The following is a 19918-nucleotide window of genomic DNA, read 5'->3' as shown; positions in this document are numbered from 1 at the left end:
CTCCCCGCCCCCTCCCGGCCCGGCCACTTGCGAGCATTTGACAGAAGGACGAGTCACGTGGCGGCCGGAAAGCGTCTCTTTGCGACCTCAATGACAGGCAAAATGTGCGACAGCCGCTTGCAAGGCAGGGAGGAAGCTGCTCTGGAGTCTCCTCTCCTTCTTTAAAGGCAGGGCTGGCTGCTGCCTTGCACCCTTCAGGTCTGGAGTCCTTCTTCCCCGAGCTCCCCAGTAGCCGGGACAGTGGATTTTGGGAGAGGGGAGATATTTGGGGAGAGGCTCCGAGGGGTTTGGCTGAGTTTGGAGTTTTAGATGAGCTCTTAGCCTCCCTTTCTCTCTCGTCCCCCCACCCCCCGCCCCAGCCCCAACTCCCTGGAGCCCGGTTCTCGCCAGCAGCAACCTGCAGGTGCACAGTTCAGATAGGAGGAGGGGACACTACCGGCTGCAATGGCGTCCAACATGGATAGAGAAATGATACTGGCTGATTTTCAGGTAAATTTCAAATTCCACCACATCCACCACTGCCATATTCTGATCATAATCTTTCTCGCTCTTTTTATTATTATTATTTTTAAAATGGTTCCTTTTCTCCCCGTTTCTCTGCTTTCTGTGCTTTTGTGGGGAGATTTTCGCTCTGGAAACGTGAGTCTCAAACAGCAGTGGGATAACAAGGAACAACAACAGCAACAACACTCTGGAGGCTGTTTATCCATTGTATCCAGTTTTCGGTATTCAAGGGGAATAAATAAGACGAAAAAAAGCCCCTCCACTTATAAACAAGGCATTTATCTCTGTGCTTCACAAAGAAAAAACCACCTCAGATAATATGCATATGTCTTTGTTTTGTCTTTTTTTTTTTTTTTTTAGGTTTGTATCCTGATCTCCCTGATTCATTCTGACCATCCCTGTGAGCTTTTAATAATAAATTGCAAGGGGCAGGGACTAAGATGCTTTCATTATAAGGGGCTTGCCAACATTCCAAGGGCCCATACCTGTTTCACTCATGGATATGAGAGGAAAGATGTTAAAGAAGGGGGTAGGGGTGGAAAAGACATCTGGAATGAGAAAATCCACTGATTCCCTTTCCACTAAAATTGATTTTCAAAACATCCAGTTTCAAAGAGATACATAGTACTTCTGTAAGAGCTTCACTTCATCCATGGTGTGTATTTTTTGTGATATTTTGATATTCTTCCATTATAATTTCAGTTAATAAGGCAGTTTCCTTACCAACTTCCTGTCTGAGGAAATTTCCTAACAAGAACTTGTTCTGAGTCCAAATAGGATACAGTCCAAATCTGAAATATGTACTTTGTTGTACATATTTTAAAAGTATAATTGGGAAAAAGCAGTGCTCTCTTGTACCATGCTTGTTCATAGGTATTGGGATCTTATGTATGTATAGCGTGTATGTATCTGCATAACATTTAAATATATACATAGTACTCATAGTTCTAGGGACTTATCTTTATTTCTGACTTAAGGCTAAAACCCAGTATCTTACTAAAAGTGTACCTTTAATAATTTTCTAAAAAATATTTTCACTTCTGCCTTTCTGCATATGAATGCATGCTTTTAAAAACAATAATCAAGGTATATTTAATTTTCTTTTTTCATAGAAAGTTGAATGGGTACATGTTTAGTATTAATACTACATATCACTTAACAATGTCAAAAATATAAATTGTAAAATGAACGTAGAATTTTATGATTGACATCCTAGTTCCAAACAAACTCATTAGCATGATTATCATCAGTGAGACTTTTAAAGAACATGAGTGAAATAAGTTACACATAAGTATGTATGCAAGGCTGCTGTTCTGGGCACCCTTACTTGTTGTACATAAGTCCCATGGAACTCACTTCAAAGTGAACCTGCAGTGAATTCGGCTAATTAGGAACAGAAGTCAACTTACGATGGCCAGACACATATGTATACTTCAACATTTTAATGAAAACTCAATGGAAATTGCTTTTTTTGTTGGATCTTAAGAAAAACCATTATTACATTAATAGAAAACTTACTTGTTTATAACACTAATAATATTTGAGGTCAGTTTTAATATTTACAACACATTAAAATGTACTGTTAAGATCTCATTCTAGAGGATCAGAAAGTTGTTAATTATGTTTGGAAATTTTCAGAAATTCACTGAGCTTGTTGATATTGCCTGTTCTACCTGAGCAGGGAAGTTCTGATCTTGTTGTACCAACTTGGTTCTGAGCTTTTGATTGAAGTCCACATTTACTGTATTTTAAACTCTTATTATATTTTATTAAACATGCATTTTCATGTCTGCTTGTAGAGATGTTCTACAATTGCAGAGAATGTCTGCAAGGAATTAAATACTCTGAATAAATGTGTTGACAGCTGTAAAGACAAACACCTTATAAATAGACAGAAAAATCTACCTATATTTAATCTTAGTCTTTGAGCTGGTAAAAATGTGGCATTGTTTGGCAAGCTGCAATCCCCCTCCACATATACAGTACATTGTATTTTTGGATCAGGGTTTAACTAATGTGTCCCAAGCTAGTGTAGGAAGTTTAAAGCTTCTTTCCCCTGCTGCAGCTCTAATTTTGTCAGGTATTTAAATGTGATTTAAGAACAACAATGATGAACTCAGAATTGCCTTAATTATAGTTCTGTAGGTTTATAACTTTCTGAGGTCCATAATTTAATAACAATTTATCATATAGGGTTGTTTCATAATGATTTAGTCATTTTAGGCTTTATTAATCCTTTAAATCACTGTTTTGTGTAATATTGTTGCAGATATAGTTTACTAGTTCTCAGGACTTATTTGGCAATCATTCTCATTTTTACCGATTGCAAAGGTAAGGATTAATGACTTCCCCAAGGTCACTTGCACTTCAGTCATAATAACCCCTACATAGGTGTAAACTCCATTGACTTCCAAGTATGTGTAACTAGGACTGAAGCCTTCTTCAATCACTCTATGCATAAGTACCTAGGAATAATTCCCATTTAATTCAGTAGGATTTGCATCTGAGTTCTGCAAGTGACCTAAAGTGGGATGTGAATCTAGGTCATCCAGGTCCTGGTACACTACTTTGCAAGTTGACCACATCAGGGTTTGATCTTATTCTCTGGGTATTATTTTAATATGTATTTTTAGATGGGTTACTATGTTTGTACATATTTAAATTGGGATTTGAGTGTTTTGGTTCTACAGCTTCTAGGATTAACACATGACTTTTTTGTCATGCATTATTAAAAAAAAAAAACCCTCAGGATTCCCATATCTCTTGTTGACTGAACAAAGAATGTGCTGAGTTAATGATGTGGCTTCTACAGCACTCATTTGTAAATAGGGGGACAATCAAAATGCTTTCTTGCTGTTTCTGTTTCATGTCCTTTGTTTAAACAGCTATTTTCACAGTGCAAACCTATACATGTCTACTCATAAGTAACCCCCATTGAGTTCAATGGGAGTTACTCCAAGGTTAGTGTGTAATAGGTGCTGCCTGATAATAGCAGATTGTCTTGTTAGTATTTTTTGTACTACAGTAGGTCTTATTAGTAGGATAATTCATTAAATATATATACTATACTATCTCAGCTATGCATAGACCTCTAATAATTCAAGTGTGGAAGTGTCTTTCCCCACCAGCATACAGGTAATATGATTTTTTAAAATTGCCAAGTATTTGCTTTTTCTGAATTATCAGTGAAATGATGCTAATTGCAGTATGCAGACATGAATTCTAAACTTGTCCTCTAAAACATGTTTTTCTTCTGTTTCTGGATAACAACTGTCTATGAACTATTTCTAAGCTCAAATAATAGAATGTTGCTATAATGCTAATGGTTTGTACTTTCAACATTTTCTTTCTGCTTATTTGCAGCATGGCAAATGTTACTTTAGGGTGCAGAAACTTACATCTCTGACTCTAGTACCTAAAGTTGTACTTTGAATAAAGCTTAAACAATTTGTTCATAAATGTCCAGCACACATCATGATTTTACCATATGATTGCATGCACTTTATTTTCACCTACTTAGGAATAAGTCACATTGAACTCATTGGGACTTACTTCTGAGTAGGCATGCCTAGGATTGCACTGTCAAGATTCTAAATCTAATAAGACATTTCTGAATTGTTGTTGTTTAGTCGTTTAGTCGTGTCCGACTCTTCGTGACCCCATGGACCAGAGAACGCCAGGCACTCCTGTCCTCCACTGCCCCCCGCAGCTTGGTCAGACTCATGCTGGTAACCTCGAAAACACTATCCAACCATCTCATCCTCTGTCGCCCCCTTCTCCTTGTGCCCTCCATCTTTCCCAACATCAGGGTCTTCTCCAGGGAGTCTTCTCTTCTCATGAGGTGGCCAAAGTACTGGAGCCTCAGCTTCACAATCTGTCCTTCCAGTGAGCACTCAGGGCTGATTTCCTTCAGAATGGAGAGGTTTGATCTTCTTGCAGTCCATGGGACTCTCAAGAGTCTCCTCCAGCACCATAATTCAAAAGCATCAATTCTTCGGCGATCAGCCTTCTTTATGGTCCAGCTCTCACTTCCATACATCACTACTGGGAAAACCATAGCTTTAACTATACGGACCTTTGTTGGCAAGGTGATGTCTCTGCTTTTTAAGATGCTGTCTAGGTTTGTCATTGCTTTTCCCCCAAGAAGCAGGCGTCTTTTAATTTCGTGGCTGCTGTCACCATCTGCAGTGATCATGGAGCCCAAAAAAGTAAAATCTCTCACTGCCTCCATTTCTTCCCCTTCTATTTGCCAGGAGGTGATGGGACCAGTAGCCATGATCTTCGTTTTTTTGATGTTGAGCTTCAGACCATATTTTGCACTCTCCTCTTTCACCCTCAATAAAAGGTTCTTTAATTCCTCCTCACTTTCTGCCATCAAGGTTGTGTCATCTGCATATCTGAGGTTGTTGATATTTCTTCCGGCAATCTTAATTCCGGCTAGGGATTCATCCAGCCCAGCCTTTCGCATGATGAATTCTGCATATAAGTTAAATAAGCAGGGAGACAAAATGCAGCCTTGTCGTACTCCTTTCCCAATTTTGAACCAATCAGTTGTTCCATATCCAGTTCTAACTGTAGCTTCTTGTCCCACATAGAGATTTCTCAGGAGACAGATGAGGTGATCAGGCACTCCCATTTCTTTAAGAACTTGCCATAGTTTGCCATGGTTGACACAGTCAAAGGCTTTTGCATAGTCAATGAAGCAGAAGTAAATGTCTTTCTGGAACTCTCTAGCTTTCTCCATAATCCAGCGCATGTTTGCAATTTGGTCTCTGGTTCCTCTGCCTCTTCTAAATCCAGCTTGCACTTCTGGGAGTTCTCGGTCCACATACTGCTTGAGCCTTCCTTGTAGAATTTTAAGCATAACCTTGCTAGCGTGAGAAATTAGTGCAATTGTGCGATAGTTGGAGCATTCTTTGGCACTGCCCTTCTTTGGGATTGGGATGTAGACTGATCTTCTCTAATCTTCTGGCCACTGCTGAGTTTTCCAAACTTGCTGGCATATTGAGTGTAGCACCTTAACAGCATCATCTTTTAAAATTTTAAATAGTTCAGCTGGAATACCATCACTTCCACTGGCCTTGTTATTTGCAGTGCTTTCTAAGGCCCATTTGACTTTACTCTCCAGGATGTCTGGCTCAAGGTCAGCAACCACACTACCTGGGGTGTATGAGACATCCATTTCTTTCTGGTATAATTCCTCTGTGTATTCTTGCCACCTCTTCTTGATGTCTTCTGCTTCTGTTAGGTCCTTTCCACTTTTGTCCTTTATTATGGAAATCTTTGTACGAAATGTTCCTTTCATATCTCCAATTTTCTTGAACAGATCTCTGGTTCTTCCCATTCTATTGCTTTCCTCTATTTCTTTGCATTGCTTGTTTAAGAAGGTCTTCTTGTCTCTCCTTGCTATTCTTTGGAAATCTACATTCAATTTCCTGTATGTTTCACGATCTCCCTTGCATTTTGCTTACCTTCTCTCCCCCGCTATTTGTAAGGCCTCATTGGACAAGCCACTCCAGTATCCCTGCCAAGAAAACTCCATGGACAAAGAGGCATTTCTGAATATACTACTTCATTCCCCCACCCCATTCTGTTGCATTGACGTTAATGAATGAGATTTACACACATATTTAACTCTTCCAATGACATCAGTTGGATGTAAAAAGTTGGTTCATGTTCTTTATCTTTAAAGATTGCTATGGGATTTAGCTTTTGTCAGAGATGTGATTCCCAAAGGGTTTCTACTTAATAATTCACCTTTGTAACTGGCAGATCAGGGAGCGTGGAAAAAGTAGGATCTTGGCCAGCTTTCTTATGATTAGCAGGCATAGATTCCTAGTTTGCTCGTGTTTTGGTTCTGTCCAGTGCTTTTTTTTCTAAAAACATGTTTAGGGGTACTCTCATTTTGACTCAAGAAAATCACATTTTTATAGGTCAAAAATGGAAAAAATAAATACAGTGGTGCCCCGCAAGACGAACGCCTCGCAAGACGGAAAACCCGCTAGACGAAAGGGTTTTCCGTTTTGGAGGCGCTTCGCAAAACGAATTTCCCTATGGGCTTGCTTCGCAAGACGAAATGTCTTGCGAGTTTTTCCGACTTCCCCCCCTTCCCCCCCTTTTTCTATGCTGCTAAGCCGCTTATCAGCTGATAAGCCGCTAAGCTGATAAGCCGCTAAAAGCCGCTAAGCCGCTAAGCCGTCAATGGGCTTGCTTCGCAAGACGAAAAAACCGCTAGACGAAGAGAATCGCGGAACGGATTCTTTTCGTCTTGCGAGGCACCACTGTAGAGTAAATGGACAAAAGTACAAAGATTCACAAAATGTTTAGGGGTATGTGTCCCCCTCCGTCCCTCCAGAAAAAAGCACTGGTTCTGCCCGATGTGTGGTTTGCATTGGGCTGGTCACCCAAGTCATGTCCCTAAGCACGTGACCCATTTAATCTAAACAGCAGGTTGGAATGACCACCAGTGTAATAGCTTCGCTGCAGTTGCTATCCAGTTGGGAGATGTGTTAGTGCAAGATCATCCTGTGCCCCATGTTTCTGCTTAAAATGTACAAGATACTTTGAAATTCCCCTTTCGGCTGCCTGCCATGTTGGAAATTATATTTCCACACAGGTGGATTTCCTCCCACTTACTGCCATGTTCTTTCAATTTCATTGCTTTTCTTGATGTGGAGAATGATCCATTAAGAGATAGTCCTGCAAAAGGGTACAGTAAATCAGTAACAAGTCATTTTCACAGTGAGTGCCAAACATTATTTGTAATTCAATGACACTTTGACATGGGTGTCTGCTTTATATAGGGAATATCAAAACAAAGACTTGGATAAAATTAAGGTAGATTAATACTGTAATCCAGTATTGCTTTATTTAGCATAGCTTTGTAAATGGTGTATTTCATTATAATCTCTTTTTCTGGCATTTTCTGAGTATGTGCTGCACCTATAGCTTTGTATATTTGGAGGGAACAGGTCTGGCTTGCTCTAAGAGATGCATGCTAGGAAAGCCAACATTGTCACCATCCTTGGCATGGCAATGGCAGTCTGAATATATGGTTTCTGACACTAAACTGGAGCAAGGATGGATGGCATTATGGTAAGAGGCTGAGAAACTCCTATTTAGCAGTTTGGTGTAGGAAGTCAGGAGGTTCAACTGAGATTAAACAAATGGCTGGTTCTGCTTCTCCCTGGTTACTGCAAGTGCTTTTCTGGTTCACTATTTGTCCCAGTTTTTGTAGGGGAGCTCTTGGGGTAAACTTAGATGAACTGCAGCTGTGTGGAACCTCACATTAAAAAAAACAAAACCGCACTTTTTTAATTTTAAAAAAGGCATTTTTATCAGTTGCAGTACAACACTAACCCTCAGCAGTTTATTTTCTGTATGAACTAAATTCTCTAGTATTTCTCTAATAAAATTTCTCTAATACTTAATCTTGCCAAAATATTGTTACTGTAAAACAGGAGTTAGCCTGCCCTAATGTCGTGTTCTCTTATGGGCTACCTCTGAAGGGCTCTGTGCAAGTGGTGTTTGAGGCCAGAGGCAAAAGTGGGCAAAACAGGAGATGTGACTTATACCTTTGTATGGTAAGCTATATTCCAGCCATGCAAAAGTCAGAGGCTTCTGTACACACCATCCAGGCAAGAAAAAGGCATTATAGTTCAAGGTCGCATTCTGGCCTTGTAAAAGCATTCAAAGATGTGTGTGGAGAAGGGCCCAGAGACAGCTGTAACTTGCCTTGGAGAGAGGGTCTATCGCTTGGGGAGAGGAACGTGTTCAATGGAGATTCTCAAGAGCAGGACAGGATATATAGGCCCAGAGGTTTCCCACCCTTGATGTAAAGGAACATTGGTCTACTTCAGACATAAGTAAAGCCTGCTGGATCATCCCAGTAGCCCATGCTGTTCTCATAGTGGCCAACCATAGCGGCCAACCAGAACTCCTCAAGCAGGATCTGAGCACAAGAGCAGTCTCCACTCCTGTTGTCTCCATCAATTGGTATTCAGAAGCATTACTGCCTCCAGGTGTGGAGGCAGAGCATAACCCCCATGGTTAGAAGTCATCAATAGCTTTCTCCTCCTTAAATTTGTCCAGTTGTCTTTTAAAGCCATCTAAGTTGGTGGCCTTCGTTGCCTCCTGTGGTACAGAGTTCCATAGCTTAACTGTGTGCTGCTTTAAGAAGTAAAGCAGGTACATGAATGTCTGCCCTATGTCCACAAGTGTGTTCTGTGATATGTTGGTGGCTTTGTTGTCATCCTATGTAAAAACCATTTGATGATTCTTGTCTTAGATCATTGTTTTCTGTGGTGTTGGTAAGCACCAGATCTGTTTTTGCTTTTTAAAAATTGTGTTATATGTACCACTATAAGCTTTAAGTTGAAATTATTTTTTTGGGGGGGAGTCCCCCCTTGAACAGGATCCATTTTCATTCTGCTGGATCTGACTGTTTACCCATAGATGTGTACATATTTCCTGTCTACCTGGGAGTGGAGTGGCACAGTGGAGGGGATGGGCCACTTCCCTAAAATCTGAAATGTGCTCACAGGCCCCCAAAGGCTAGTGGCCCCTTAGATCAATTGACTATGCATTGACTCCTTCCCCAACTGTAGCCCTCTTCTTTAGATGGTTAGAATGAACATGTGATGGGGCTCTTATGCATGAATAGGCTAGCTCCACTTAGATGCTGATGTGTGCGTTAGCTCTGCTCTCTGGGCAACACACGATCACCATTAGTCTGAGAGCAGGGGGTTACATGCTTGCATTCCTGTGTGTAGAACCAGCTTCACATTGATCCCAGTCACATGTCATATGGGGCATGGCCAATGCATGTGCACCAAGGAAGGAGTTAGAAGATGTCATGTTGGGAATTAATTCTGTAGCTTTGGCACACCTGCTGAAAAGGGCCTCTTTCTTGTCCCCATTCGTTGCAGTTAGAGGCAAAGGCTGTTCTTTAAATTTGTTTGTTTCAGGCTCTTCAGGGTTTCAGAGGCCACTACCACCACATTAAAAATGGTGGCAATGGTGTGTTGTGTATGTTTCATGCACAGCTCCAACTAGGATGGCTATTTGCACGTCGCCCCAAAAAAGAAAAAGAATAAGGAATAAATGTATTGCCCCCTCAAAGAGGACATGGATTAGCATGAAATGCATACCTGCACAGAAGTACATTTCATCATGGTGCTGAAGACTGCAATCAGATGGCCTCTGTTTCTTCTGCTTTCTAGGTGTCTATTAACTCTTGATGAGCAGCTTTAAGGCTCCTGCTCTGCTTTCTGATGGTTCTTTATCTTTAAACCAGATTAGGACCAGTCAGCCCTTTGAATAGAGGACACCTTCAAATAGAGGACAGTTCTCTGTAAAATAAGACACATGGCCGCCATAGAGCCAACAATATTATATGCATGTATGAATAAACTCAAAAATCAGGGAGAGAACAAAGCTTTTGTTTCTGGCTGAGCCCTAAAGCTTCCTTGCTAAATTACAGCAAATGTGATGGTACGCCTGTTCCCATACCACATGTGATGTCGTGTAGTAGATGCTTGTCTACAGAGGTTCATGCCACAATCAGTGTTGTTAAGGAGAAAAGAATTGTTTGTTTCTGGCAACAGATTACCGCAGCTACTCTCCTATAACCAGTGCAAAGATAGGTATTTAGAGCAAATAGTTCACCAAAGCAGAAGTTTAGCTGGAAGCTTCCTTCTCCCCTTTTATTATCATTATTTCTTGACTGTGTTGACACAATTAGCTGTGACTTTAGGAATGTAGGGGTTCCCTTTCCTTTGTATGGGATTTAATGACTCTGCAGGAGCAGTTGATGAATTGTTATTGTTGTGAAAAGAATGCTGCCTGCTGCAACAGCACCTTGTATTATGTGTCATATCTTCACATCTAGTAAGAGGCACTTTGGTTGTCTTCTCATGATACATCACAACCTTTGAAATTTTCCTTCCAAACCGATAGCCGAATGACAGTGCTAACTTGGTGGCATTTTTGTCACCCAAATAGGACTGGAGAGTATTCTTGTAAACCAGATTATGCTTGCTTCAGTTCTGCCTATATTTCATGTGACAAATTTTAGGCGACGTTATTGTGCTACACGGCATGAGTATAGATTGCTGAGAAAGTGGCCGAATCTACTTTAAAAAATATTAATATGTTGAGTAAGGGCACTGTGCTTGAAAAGAACCCATTTCTCCAGCCCCTTCCATTTATGGGGAGTATTGGTCCCTTAAATCATTCATTAAGAATTAATCACTAATCAGATACTATATGCTATAGGAAGACCAGGTTGAATGAAAAGCTGACTCCAGTCCTCTTTCTCTACATTGCCCAGGTTAAGTGGGATGTCAAAGCACCAAAAATCACTTAATGCAGTATTTCAAACTTTTTTTAAAAAATGTTCTTTTTACTCATTTTTATTTTAAAAGAAAAATAAATTTTGCATTGATCCATTACATACAAAATCAGCATTCGTTTCATATATTTACCTAAATAATATTCCTTATTAATTCCTTACTACTGTACTCTGGTAGCTGTACCCTCTTCCATGCTTTCAACAGAAACAACACAACACATTAGGAATACAGTGTTATAAAGAAAAGTGCTTTCAGTCTAAAACGGGAAGGGCAAAATTTGATTATCTCACCTAAGGTGCTTAGGTCCTCTGCATATTGGAGGAAGAGTAATATTATAGTGCAGTCCAGACCCCAGATATGCACAAAGGAGTGAGTTTGGGCTGAGCTGGAGTGACTGCCTCATCCCAGCTCAGCCAGGGATATGCCAATGTTAAGTCACTCAGTGTGTTTGAGCTGGGTTATACTGGCTCAGCCAGCGGGTCTTAAACTGGTGGAACTCCTCAAAAAGGGGTGTGGCGTGGCAGGACAGAGTAAGGGGAGACATCTTTTAGCTCAGTCTTGTGACCTGGCAACATAGCTGTTAATGTTTCCCTTTTTAAAAGGGAAATTCCCTTATTCCGAATAGGATTCCTCGCAAGAAAAGGAGAAAGTTGACAGCTATGCCTGGCAACCTATTGGAACTCAGGGTGGTATAAGTCAAACTCTATTTTAAAGGCTTGTTTCCCCTCTGTTAGACTTGGGTTAGCTCAGCTGGAGGTAGCAGCGCTGCTGCTGAACTCACTTTGAAATAGGGGTATTTTATGCCAGCTTAATTTAAATTGGTGTTCATTACTGTCAGAGCTGCCTCCAGGTCCCAGCTCACAGAGGACCAACGCTAGGCTGTAGTTATGTACAAAAGTCTTTATTGAGATTCAGTCTCCATTTTAAAGCCGCAGCGTGCAGCTCTACGTCTCGACCTTAGACCGGCGAAGTCCTGTCTGAGTCTCCTCCCCCTCCACACCAGTTTAAGACTCTCGCTTTGCTCCACCTCTTCCTAAATTCCTTTCTCCTCTGGGCCCTCCTGCCCGCTAGGGTCTCATCCTTCCTCGACTCCTCTGACGCTGACCCTGACGATTCTTGCCCCTCCTTCCGGCGGGCTTTAGGACCTGGTTCCCTATCCGGGCTACCTTCTGTGCCGCTCGCCTGTACCTTTGAACTTGGCGCGCGCGCCCAGCCTGCAACTTTCCTCTTAACCGTTAACTCGCTCTCCGATGGAGGCGTGGTCCACCCTGACTCATCTTCTCTCGCTGGTGGTGCATATGTGGGCTCTGACACCTGGGACTCCTCCCCTCCACTACGCTCTGGTGGGGAAGCTGGTCCTGATTTGCAACTGCTGCTCTGGGAGTCCCCGCTGGCCCCTTGCTTCTGGGGTGTCCCCCTTGGGTCGCCCCTTGCCCTGCCCATCGGCGCCCCCTTCTGTGAATCTTCCGATTCGCTGGAGAGGCTCATGGAATCTATCGGGCTGCTGTCATATTCTCCTACGCTGCCCTCGGATTGCTCCCCCTCGCTTTCCATCTCCTCTCCTCCCTGCGCTCCCGCTGAGTCCCTGACATCCATCCCCCCCTCGAAGCCCCCCCTTCCCCCCTCCCCCTCTTCTGGCGTGGGTTCCGGGTGCTCCAATGCTATGGGGGTGCCTGCCGGATACCGGTCTTCCCCCCTGGCATGCTGCCAGTCCGTGACGGGTACATCGACGTCGCTCTCCTCCGCTTCCATCTCGTTGACGGCGTGCTCGAAACCAGGATCCTCCCCCAACCCGTCCATGCCCCCTTGTTCCCCCATTTCCTCTGGGTAGTCTGCGTGCCAGGGCCCTCTGAGCAGTCTCCTGCGCCACTCCTCCTCGGGTTGAGTGTCCCACCAATAAGAGCGCTCCGCACCCAAGTCTGAGACCGACCCCTCCGGCGAGGTAGTCTCTGGAACCGTCTCCTCAGCCGAGGAGAACCCCTGAAACGTACTGGCTGAGAGTGTGGGGGTGAAAAGATATTCATCAAAATAATCCTCCGGCATGGGCCTGTGTGGGAAGAGTGCGTGGAACTCGTCTTTGAGGTAGTGCTCCTCCACCGCATAGTACGGCACCCAGCTGTTGGCGCTGGCCGGGGCACCTTCCCTTGCGATTTCGTCTTTCACAGCCCCGTTGAGCCCCTCCCAGAACAGGTCCCTGACGGATGCTGAGTCCTTTTCCCATCCCAGCGCGTTGACCAATGCAAAAAAGCGGGAATGATATTGCCTTACAGTGGCTCTGCCTTGTTTCAGACCGTGAATCTCTTTTCTAGCGAGATCCACATCTATCTCTGATAAAAAACAAGCGTCCATCGCCTTAATGAAGGCTTTTGCGTTTTGGAGGGCTGGATCATTATCTCTCCACAGATTGCGCAACCACGCTTTAGCTTCTCCATGGAGATGCGTTAGTATGAAGCCTACTTTCTCCTGCTCATCTCTAAAGTCCTTCTCCAGCAACTTTAGCGCAAAAACTACGTCTGCTCTGAAGTTAGGATATTGCTGCAGACTCCCATCGAAATGCGACACCAGGCTCCCCCCTCTCTTCCCGAGCCCGATCCCTTCGGATTTGGCTGCCGGTGGCCCCTGTTTAGTCAACATTTCCAACCTGTTTTGCAGATCCTTGCAGACAGCATCTGATTCCTCTTCTCTCCTCCTTGCCGCTCGTATTTCTGCGTTAAGTTGTACCACTGCTTCTTGCAAAGCTGCCAGTCGTTCTTCTGTAGTCATCTTGTGCTGCTTTTGTGAGCTCGCGAAGCACCAATCTTCGCCCCTCGCTGCGTCCTCTCACGTTGCGAGGTTCTTTGAAAATTGAGACAGGACTTACTGTCAGAGCTGCCTCCAGGTCCCAGCTCACAGAGGACCAACGCTAGGCTGTAGTTATGTACAAAAGTCTTTATTGAGATTCAGTCTCCATTTTAAAGCCGCAGCGTGCAGCTCTACGTCTCGACCTTAGACCGGCGAAGTCCTGTCTGAGTCTCCTCCCCCTCCACACCAGTTTAAGACTCTCGCTTTGCTCCACCTCTTCCTAAATTCCTTTCTCCTCTGGGCCCTCCTGCCCGCTAGGGTCTCATCCTTCCTCGACTCCTCTGACGCTGACCCTGACGATTCTTGCCCCTCCTTCCGGCGGGCTTTAGGACCTGGTTCCCTATCCGGGCTACCTTCTGTGCCGCTCGCCTGTACCTTTGAACTTGGCGCGCGCGCCCAGCCTGCAACTTTCCTCTTAACCGTTAACTCGCTCTCCGATGGAGGCGTGGTCCACCCTGACTCATCTTCTCTCGCTGGTGGTGCATATGTGGGCTCTGACACCTGGGACTCCTCCCCCCCACTACGCTCTGGTGGGGAAGCTGGTCCTGATTTGCAACTGCTGCTCTGGGAGTCCCCGCTGGCCCCTTGCTTCTGGGGTGTCCCCCTTGGGTCGCCCCTTGCCCTGCCCATCGGCGCCCCCTTCTGTGAATCTTCCGATTCGCTGGAGAGGCTCATGGAATCTATCGGGCTGCTGTCATATTCTCCTACGCTGCCCTCGGATTGCTCCCCCTCGCTTTCCATCTCCTCTCCTCCCTGCGCTCCCGCTGAGTCCCTGACAATTCCAATAGCTTCCTGCACTTATGATTGTTCTGTTAGCCTCACTCCATCACAGAGATGTATTTATTGTCCACTGAGAAGGTTTAATGGCATGGAAACTTCAGCTACTGCCCTCAGTCCCCAAATACCACAGGTAGGTTACTCTGCTCTTGCTCCTGACACTCTGAAGGGCTGCTCTACACTGTCTTGATGTGTTCCTTTTTTTGACATCTAGAGCTGATGCTTGAACTTTCCTATTGAATTTTGCACTGGTAAAGACCTGTTATGATTGTAGCAGCATCTCAAAGAGCAAATTTGTGATGAAATAGTAGTGCGAACACAGCCTCAAATAGAAGCTTTCAGAGGTATAGCTGTAGGATTCTTTGTAATGAAGCAACTGGTTTGAATACATTTAAGAGTGCCCCCGAATAACAGACACTAATTCAAAGCAATTCTGCTTCTTTATAAAATATTTTCCCTTGCTCTTACAAAGAGGATGTGCATATGGAGAGCATCAGTTCAGCATGGTGCTTGGTTTTTATTTAATCAGCTTCTGCTTCTTATTTTCTAATGGAAAAGTTGCAGTTGGGAGTTATGAGAATTCCATTGCAAACGGCAATATAAATACCAAGTATAAGCGGCACTCTTAAATACGGTTTTATGAAGATTCGTTGTTAATGAAGAGCGACTGAAGGGTAATGAACATCTGTTTCTTTGCCAACACACTTCTGAATGCTATTCAGTAGAAGAATTGCAAGTTGTTGCTGGAAAGAGCTTTTTAAAAAAATATAATGCATTTTCAAATACTACAGGAGCAGGTGGTTGGGAAGTGCAATGATCGCCTTTTGCTTCTAACTATATTCAGGCTTTAATCCTGTGCACACATACATGAGAGAAAGTCCTACTGAATGCAGTGGAACTTAGCTTCTTAGTAAGCACTCATATAATTCAGGTTTTCTCAACCTTGGCCCTCCAGAAGTTTTTGGCCTACAACTCCCATGATCCCTAGCTAGCAGGACCAGTGGTCAGGATGCTGGGAATTGTTAGTCTCAAAACATCTGGAGGGCCGAGGTTGAGGAAGCCTGATATAATTGCTCTGTCAGTGTAATTTGAAATTTTCTTCCCATGTTTTTCTTTCAAATAAGGAGAGTGACGCAGTTAATTATGCTTTATGGGCTTCATAAAGGCACATAATAAGTCAGAGGAAACATGGGAAAATGTTGAAGAAAACTTAATCCTATGCCCTCTGTGTGTGGTGTGGTGTAGTGGTTAAGAGCGGTGGACTCGTAATCTGGTGAACTGGGTTCGCTTCCCCGCTCCTCCACATGCAGCTACTGGGTGACCTTGGGCTAGTCACACTTCTTTGAAGTCTCTCAGCCCCACTCACCTCACAGAGTGTTTGTTGTGGGGGGGGGGGGAGGAAGGGAAAGGAGTTTGTTAGCCGCTTTGAGACTCCTTCGGGTACTGGATAAAGCGGGATATCAAATCCAAACTCTTCTTCTCTTCTTCTTCTCTTCTCCCATCCAGGAGGCCCGGTTCTTTCAGTATAGTTCTCCTAAGAGTGATGGAAAGAACTGATATTTTCTGTTTGTTTCTTGATAATGATTTTTTTTTAATTGTATCCACTTCTAATTTTGTTGGCCTCTTTGAATGCCTAATGCAGAAAGATGGGGTATACATCTGAGAAATGAATACTGGAGATTCTTTTAGTTGCATATGCCAAGATTTGCCTTTCGTGAAGGGAGGGGGATTCTTTACCCTCCACCGTCACTTATTGTATAGTACTATTTGCAGAAAATAACATCTAGGAGCTTCCTGATCTTAGACAAGCCCGTCATAGGAAAGATGCATCCTGGTTGCTAGGGGAAAAGAAAGGACAAGCTAAAGAGATCCCAAAGACTAGAAAATGAGACGTAAACAGGAAAATTGCACTAAAGGGGGGTGGGGACAGCAACTGTTTAGGGTCCCAGGGATTCCTGTTGCCTGGTGTCCAAACAGCTCACTTATCAGTCAAAGCTCTGACTTCATTCATTGCCTGAAAACAGTGATAAGTTGGAGCAGCCAGGCTGGCTCATTTCATAGAAATTTCAAGGCTTTCATGGGTGTCATGGTGGTTCCTGAGTTGGTGACCCCTGTCTTATTTTAATGTTTAAAGAATTAATACTTGAGAGATTTTTTCAGCTGAACCCTTTTTTTTCTTTTTCATTTTAGGCATGTACTGGTATAGAAAATATTGATGAAGCTATCACCTTACTTGAACAAAATAACTGGGATTTAGTGGTAAGTACTGTTTTCTACTGGTCGTATAGGAAAAAAGAGAGCCAGAACAAAACTTGTTGCCAATCAGCTATTAATTTCATGATCACCATGCATCTGTCCAGTAGTGCATGGTGCAGTGGGTTTATGCTGCTTACCTGACCTCCTTCTGACTGTGTTGCTGCTGTAAACTGGGTCAGAGAGGGGAGGGGTGAGGTGTGCATGGTGCAAACACCCTAGTGGAATCAATGTGATTCTCTGGCTGGCATGTTTGGTCCATGTCAGCTTCGCCATTACCTTGCCCCTGCCCCTCTGTGGACATCAGTATTGCTTACCAATTTTGATGCTGTGCTCCTCATAGTAAACCACGAGTAGTGTTTATTTAGTTTTGATCAGGTATTGAATGACACCGTGCTTTCATACAAGTTTCAGTACTGACACTCCGCAGCTCAACCAAGTGCAATATTGAATCTGCTTGGCGACCCTTACAATATGTTGACCACCCCCCAGGTCCTTAAGCAAAGTTTCTAGAATGGCTGAGGTTATGATTGAACAAATTAATGTTAACATCAGGTTCTTCAGGTATATAGTGAAGGACAATTTGTTTGGCAAATGCAGGGGTAAAAAGCTAGTATTTTGAGAGGGTCAGTAAGCACCTATTTGCATTTGAAGTTCCAGCAAATCTTTTGCAAAATTCCTTACCAAAACGTCTCAGAGCTACCTTACCTTTCCAATAAAGGGAAGGCATTTTCATGGGTTAGTGTAAGGTTGAAAAAAATGAGAAACAGGGAGTGGGTATAACACATCACACATTACAATGACATCATAAAGGTGAAAAGGCCCAGCTGGTTTGTATTAGGATCTGTATTCTTTAAACTTTCGTTGAGAAACTGGAAATACAGCAAAACATACAAATGTACAGTAGAAATATATGAAATTAAAGGGAGAAGAATTGACTCCAGACAGTTGATTTTGGTTTCTGTTGAAAACAATACAAGAAATACTTAACTCCTATCCATTTCAATGGGAAGTAAGTTCAGCTAGCTCTGTGCTGGATCCAAGCTAAGGGCAGTATCCAACAAAGTAGATCTGGGTTTCAAGGGTTTCAGTTTACATAATAGGACTTCCCTCCCTCTCCTCTTGTTGTGCCCCATGTAAATTGCTGCATCAGGTATTTAATTTTTCCTTTCAAGAACACTGATTTTGTGACCTACTTTTGTTGTATTTCCCCCACCATAGAATTAGGATGTAGCAACTTGTTCAGTGTTCCTCAGACTGTGTGATGGGACCACCAGAGGGGCTTAACACTGCAGCCTGCCCAATGCCGCCTCACTTGAACATCCTGCTCCCAACTGCTACACCATGAGCAGTGTATAGGTACATGTGGGAGCAGGAGTAGGTTAGAGAGTTGTCCTGTAGCATGCAAAGTTGGAAAGGAGCCAGGAGAGAGGAAATGGACAGCAGCGATTACAACAGCTATCTGAGTGTGAGGAAGGAAAATGGGGATGGGGACGGTCACACTGAGGGTGAGGAGGAGAAGATGCACCCAGGGGTGCTGCTATGCAAATCAAATCAAAACTTTATTAGCAAAGCCAACAGGCCACAGCTAGACAAGAATTAAAAATAAAAATAAAAATAAGAATAAAAAGAAGAAAAGAACAGGCAAAAGGGGGTCCGTCAGATGAACAAGTCTGTCACTCAGATGGTGGCCCTCAATTTCACAGCTCTCTCGATGTACCTCGCGACCTTCTCTGTTATCTGACTATCCGTATCAGATAAGAGAAAATACAGTGTAATGTCTGGTGAACGGCCGGGGTTGGAGAGAATAAGTGGAGTAATAATCTCATTCCTTAGGTCTTTGTAAATAGGGCAAGATAGAAGGACATGGGACACTGTTTCCGTGTTACCATCTCCACATGGGCAGAGTCGTTTTTCAAATGGAGTCTTTTGGTAACGACCTTCGAGTACGGCAGAAGGAAGAACATCCCATCTAGCCAATGTAAAGGCACGTCTGTATTTTGGGATGGTTAATTTAGACAAATATGAGGCTGGGGAGTCAAAATGAGAAGGGGGAAAGTAGGTATACCATGGGCACAGTTTCTTTAAGATGGTCAGGTTGTTTTGCCGTTCAATGTCTTTCAGGCGCTGGCCAATTAGACTCTTTGCTTTAATGAGGCCCATTGATAGTAGGGACTGTGAATGCAAACCGCATGTAAGGAGTTTTTGATGCACAGTTTTGAACCACTTGCTTTTGTGAGAATCTTGCATTACTAGAGGCAGTAGACCAGGTGGGTTTAGATTAAGACGAAGCCAGTAGTTGAATGTTCTTTGCCAAGTCTGAGTTTCTACAGATGGAAGGCAGGCCTCGAGTCGTAATGCTGCGTTTGGAACACAGGGGGGGACGCCGAATATCTGCCTTAGAAATTTAGACTGAACAGTTTCAAGACTGGAGCAGTGGTTCCCCGTCCAGATTTGTGCCCCATACAGTAACTGCGCCAAAGGTTTTGCTTGAAAAACTTCAAGGGCTGCTGGGATGTATCTGCCCCCCTTTGTGTAAAAGAAGCGGGACAGCATCTTAATACTTTGAGCTGCTTTTTCTTTGACACATTTTTGATGGACATCCCAGGACCCGGTCGACTGGAACACGATACCCAGATATTTGAAGGCTTTAACCTGTTCAATTGTCTGGTTATCCATCCTCCAGCTGTACTGTCTGTGTTTCCTTGCAAAAACCATAATTTTGGTTTTCTGATAGTTTATTGCCAGTTGCTCTCTCCTACAGTATGCTGAAAATTCACCTATGAGCCTATTTAAGCCTATTCTTGTTCGAGATAGGAGTATCGCATCATCAGCATACAAAAGTACTGATATTGATTTGTCAGCCAGTTTGGGGGCGTGGAAGTCCGGAGATGACAAACAGTTAACCATATCATTGATGTAAAAGTTAAATAGAACTGGGGCCAGGATGCAACCTTGCTTGACCCCCTTGCTGACAGGAACTGGTCCTATAAGATGGCCATTTGACGAAGTTCTTACATGCAGCACCGTGTCTTTATATAGACAGCTGATCAGGAATAATAGTCTTTTGTCTATACTTGATGTGCTCAATTTATCCCAGAGTCTTGCACGTGGAATTGAATCGAAGGCAGCCTTTAGATCGATAAAGGCTGCATATAGCACCCCGCGGGATTTTTTGGCATATTTATCAA

The 19918-nt window shown here is 43.4% G+C and overlaps 1 protein-coding gene across 1 annotated transcript in view; it reads left to right on the top strand.

The window, feature by feature from the left end:
* The first annotated feature begins 135 nt into the window (after positions 1–135).
* The window catches only part of FAF1 (Fas associated factor 1), a 169545-nt gene continuing 149762 nt past the window's right edge, over positions 136–19918 (top strand). Inside the window, exons 1-2 of the mRNA XM_079980352.1 lie at positions 136–489; positions 16665–16733. Coding sequence (XP_079836478.1) covers positions 445–489; positions 16665–16733 — 114 coding nt within the window. The 5' untranslated portion in view covers positions 136–444. The remainder of the gene's footprint in view (positions 490–16664; positions 16734–19918) is intronic.

Source organism: Podarcis cretensis (genome assembly GCF_951804945.1).
Source record: "Podarcis cretensis genome assembly, chromosome: 6".
NCBI classification, from domain to species: domain Eukaryota; kingdom Metazoa; phylum Chordata; class Lepidosauria; order Squamata; family Lacertidae; genus Podarcis; species Podarcis cretensis.
This window is presented reverse-complemented; position numbering and strand designations above follow the sequence as displayed.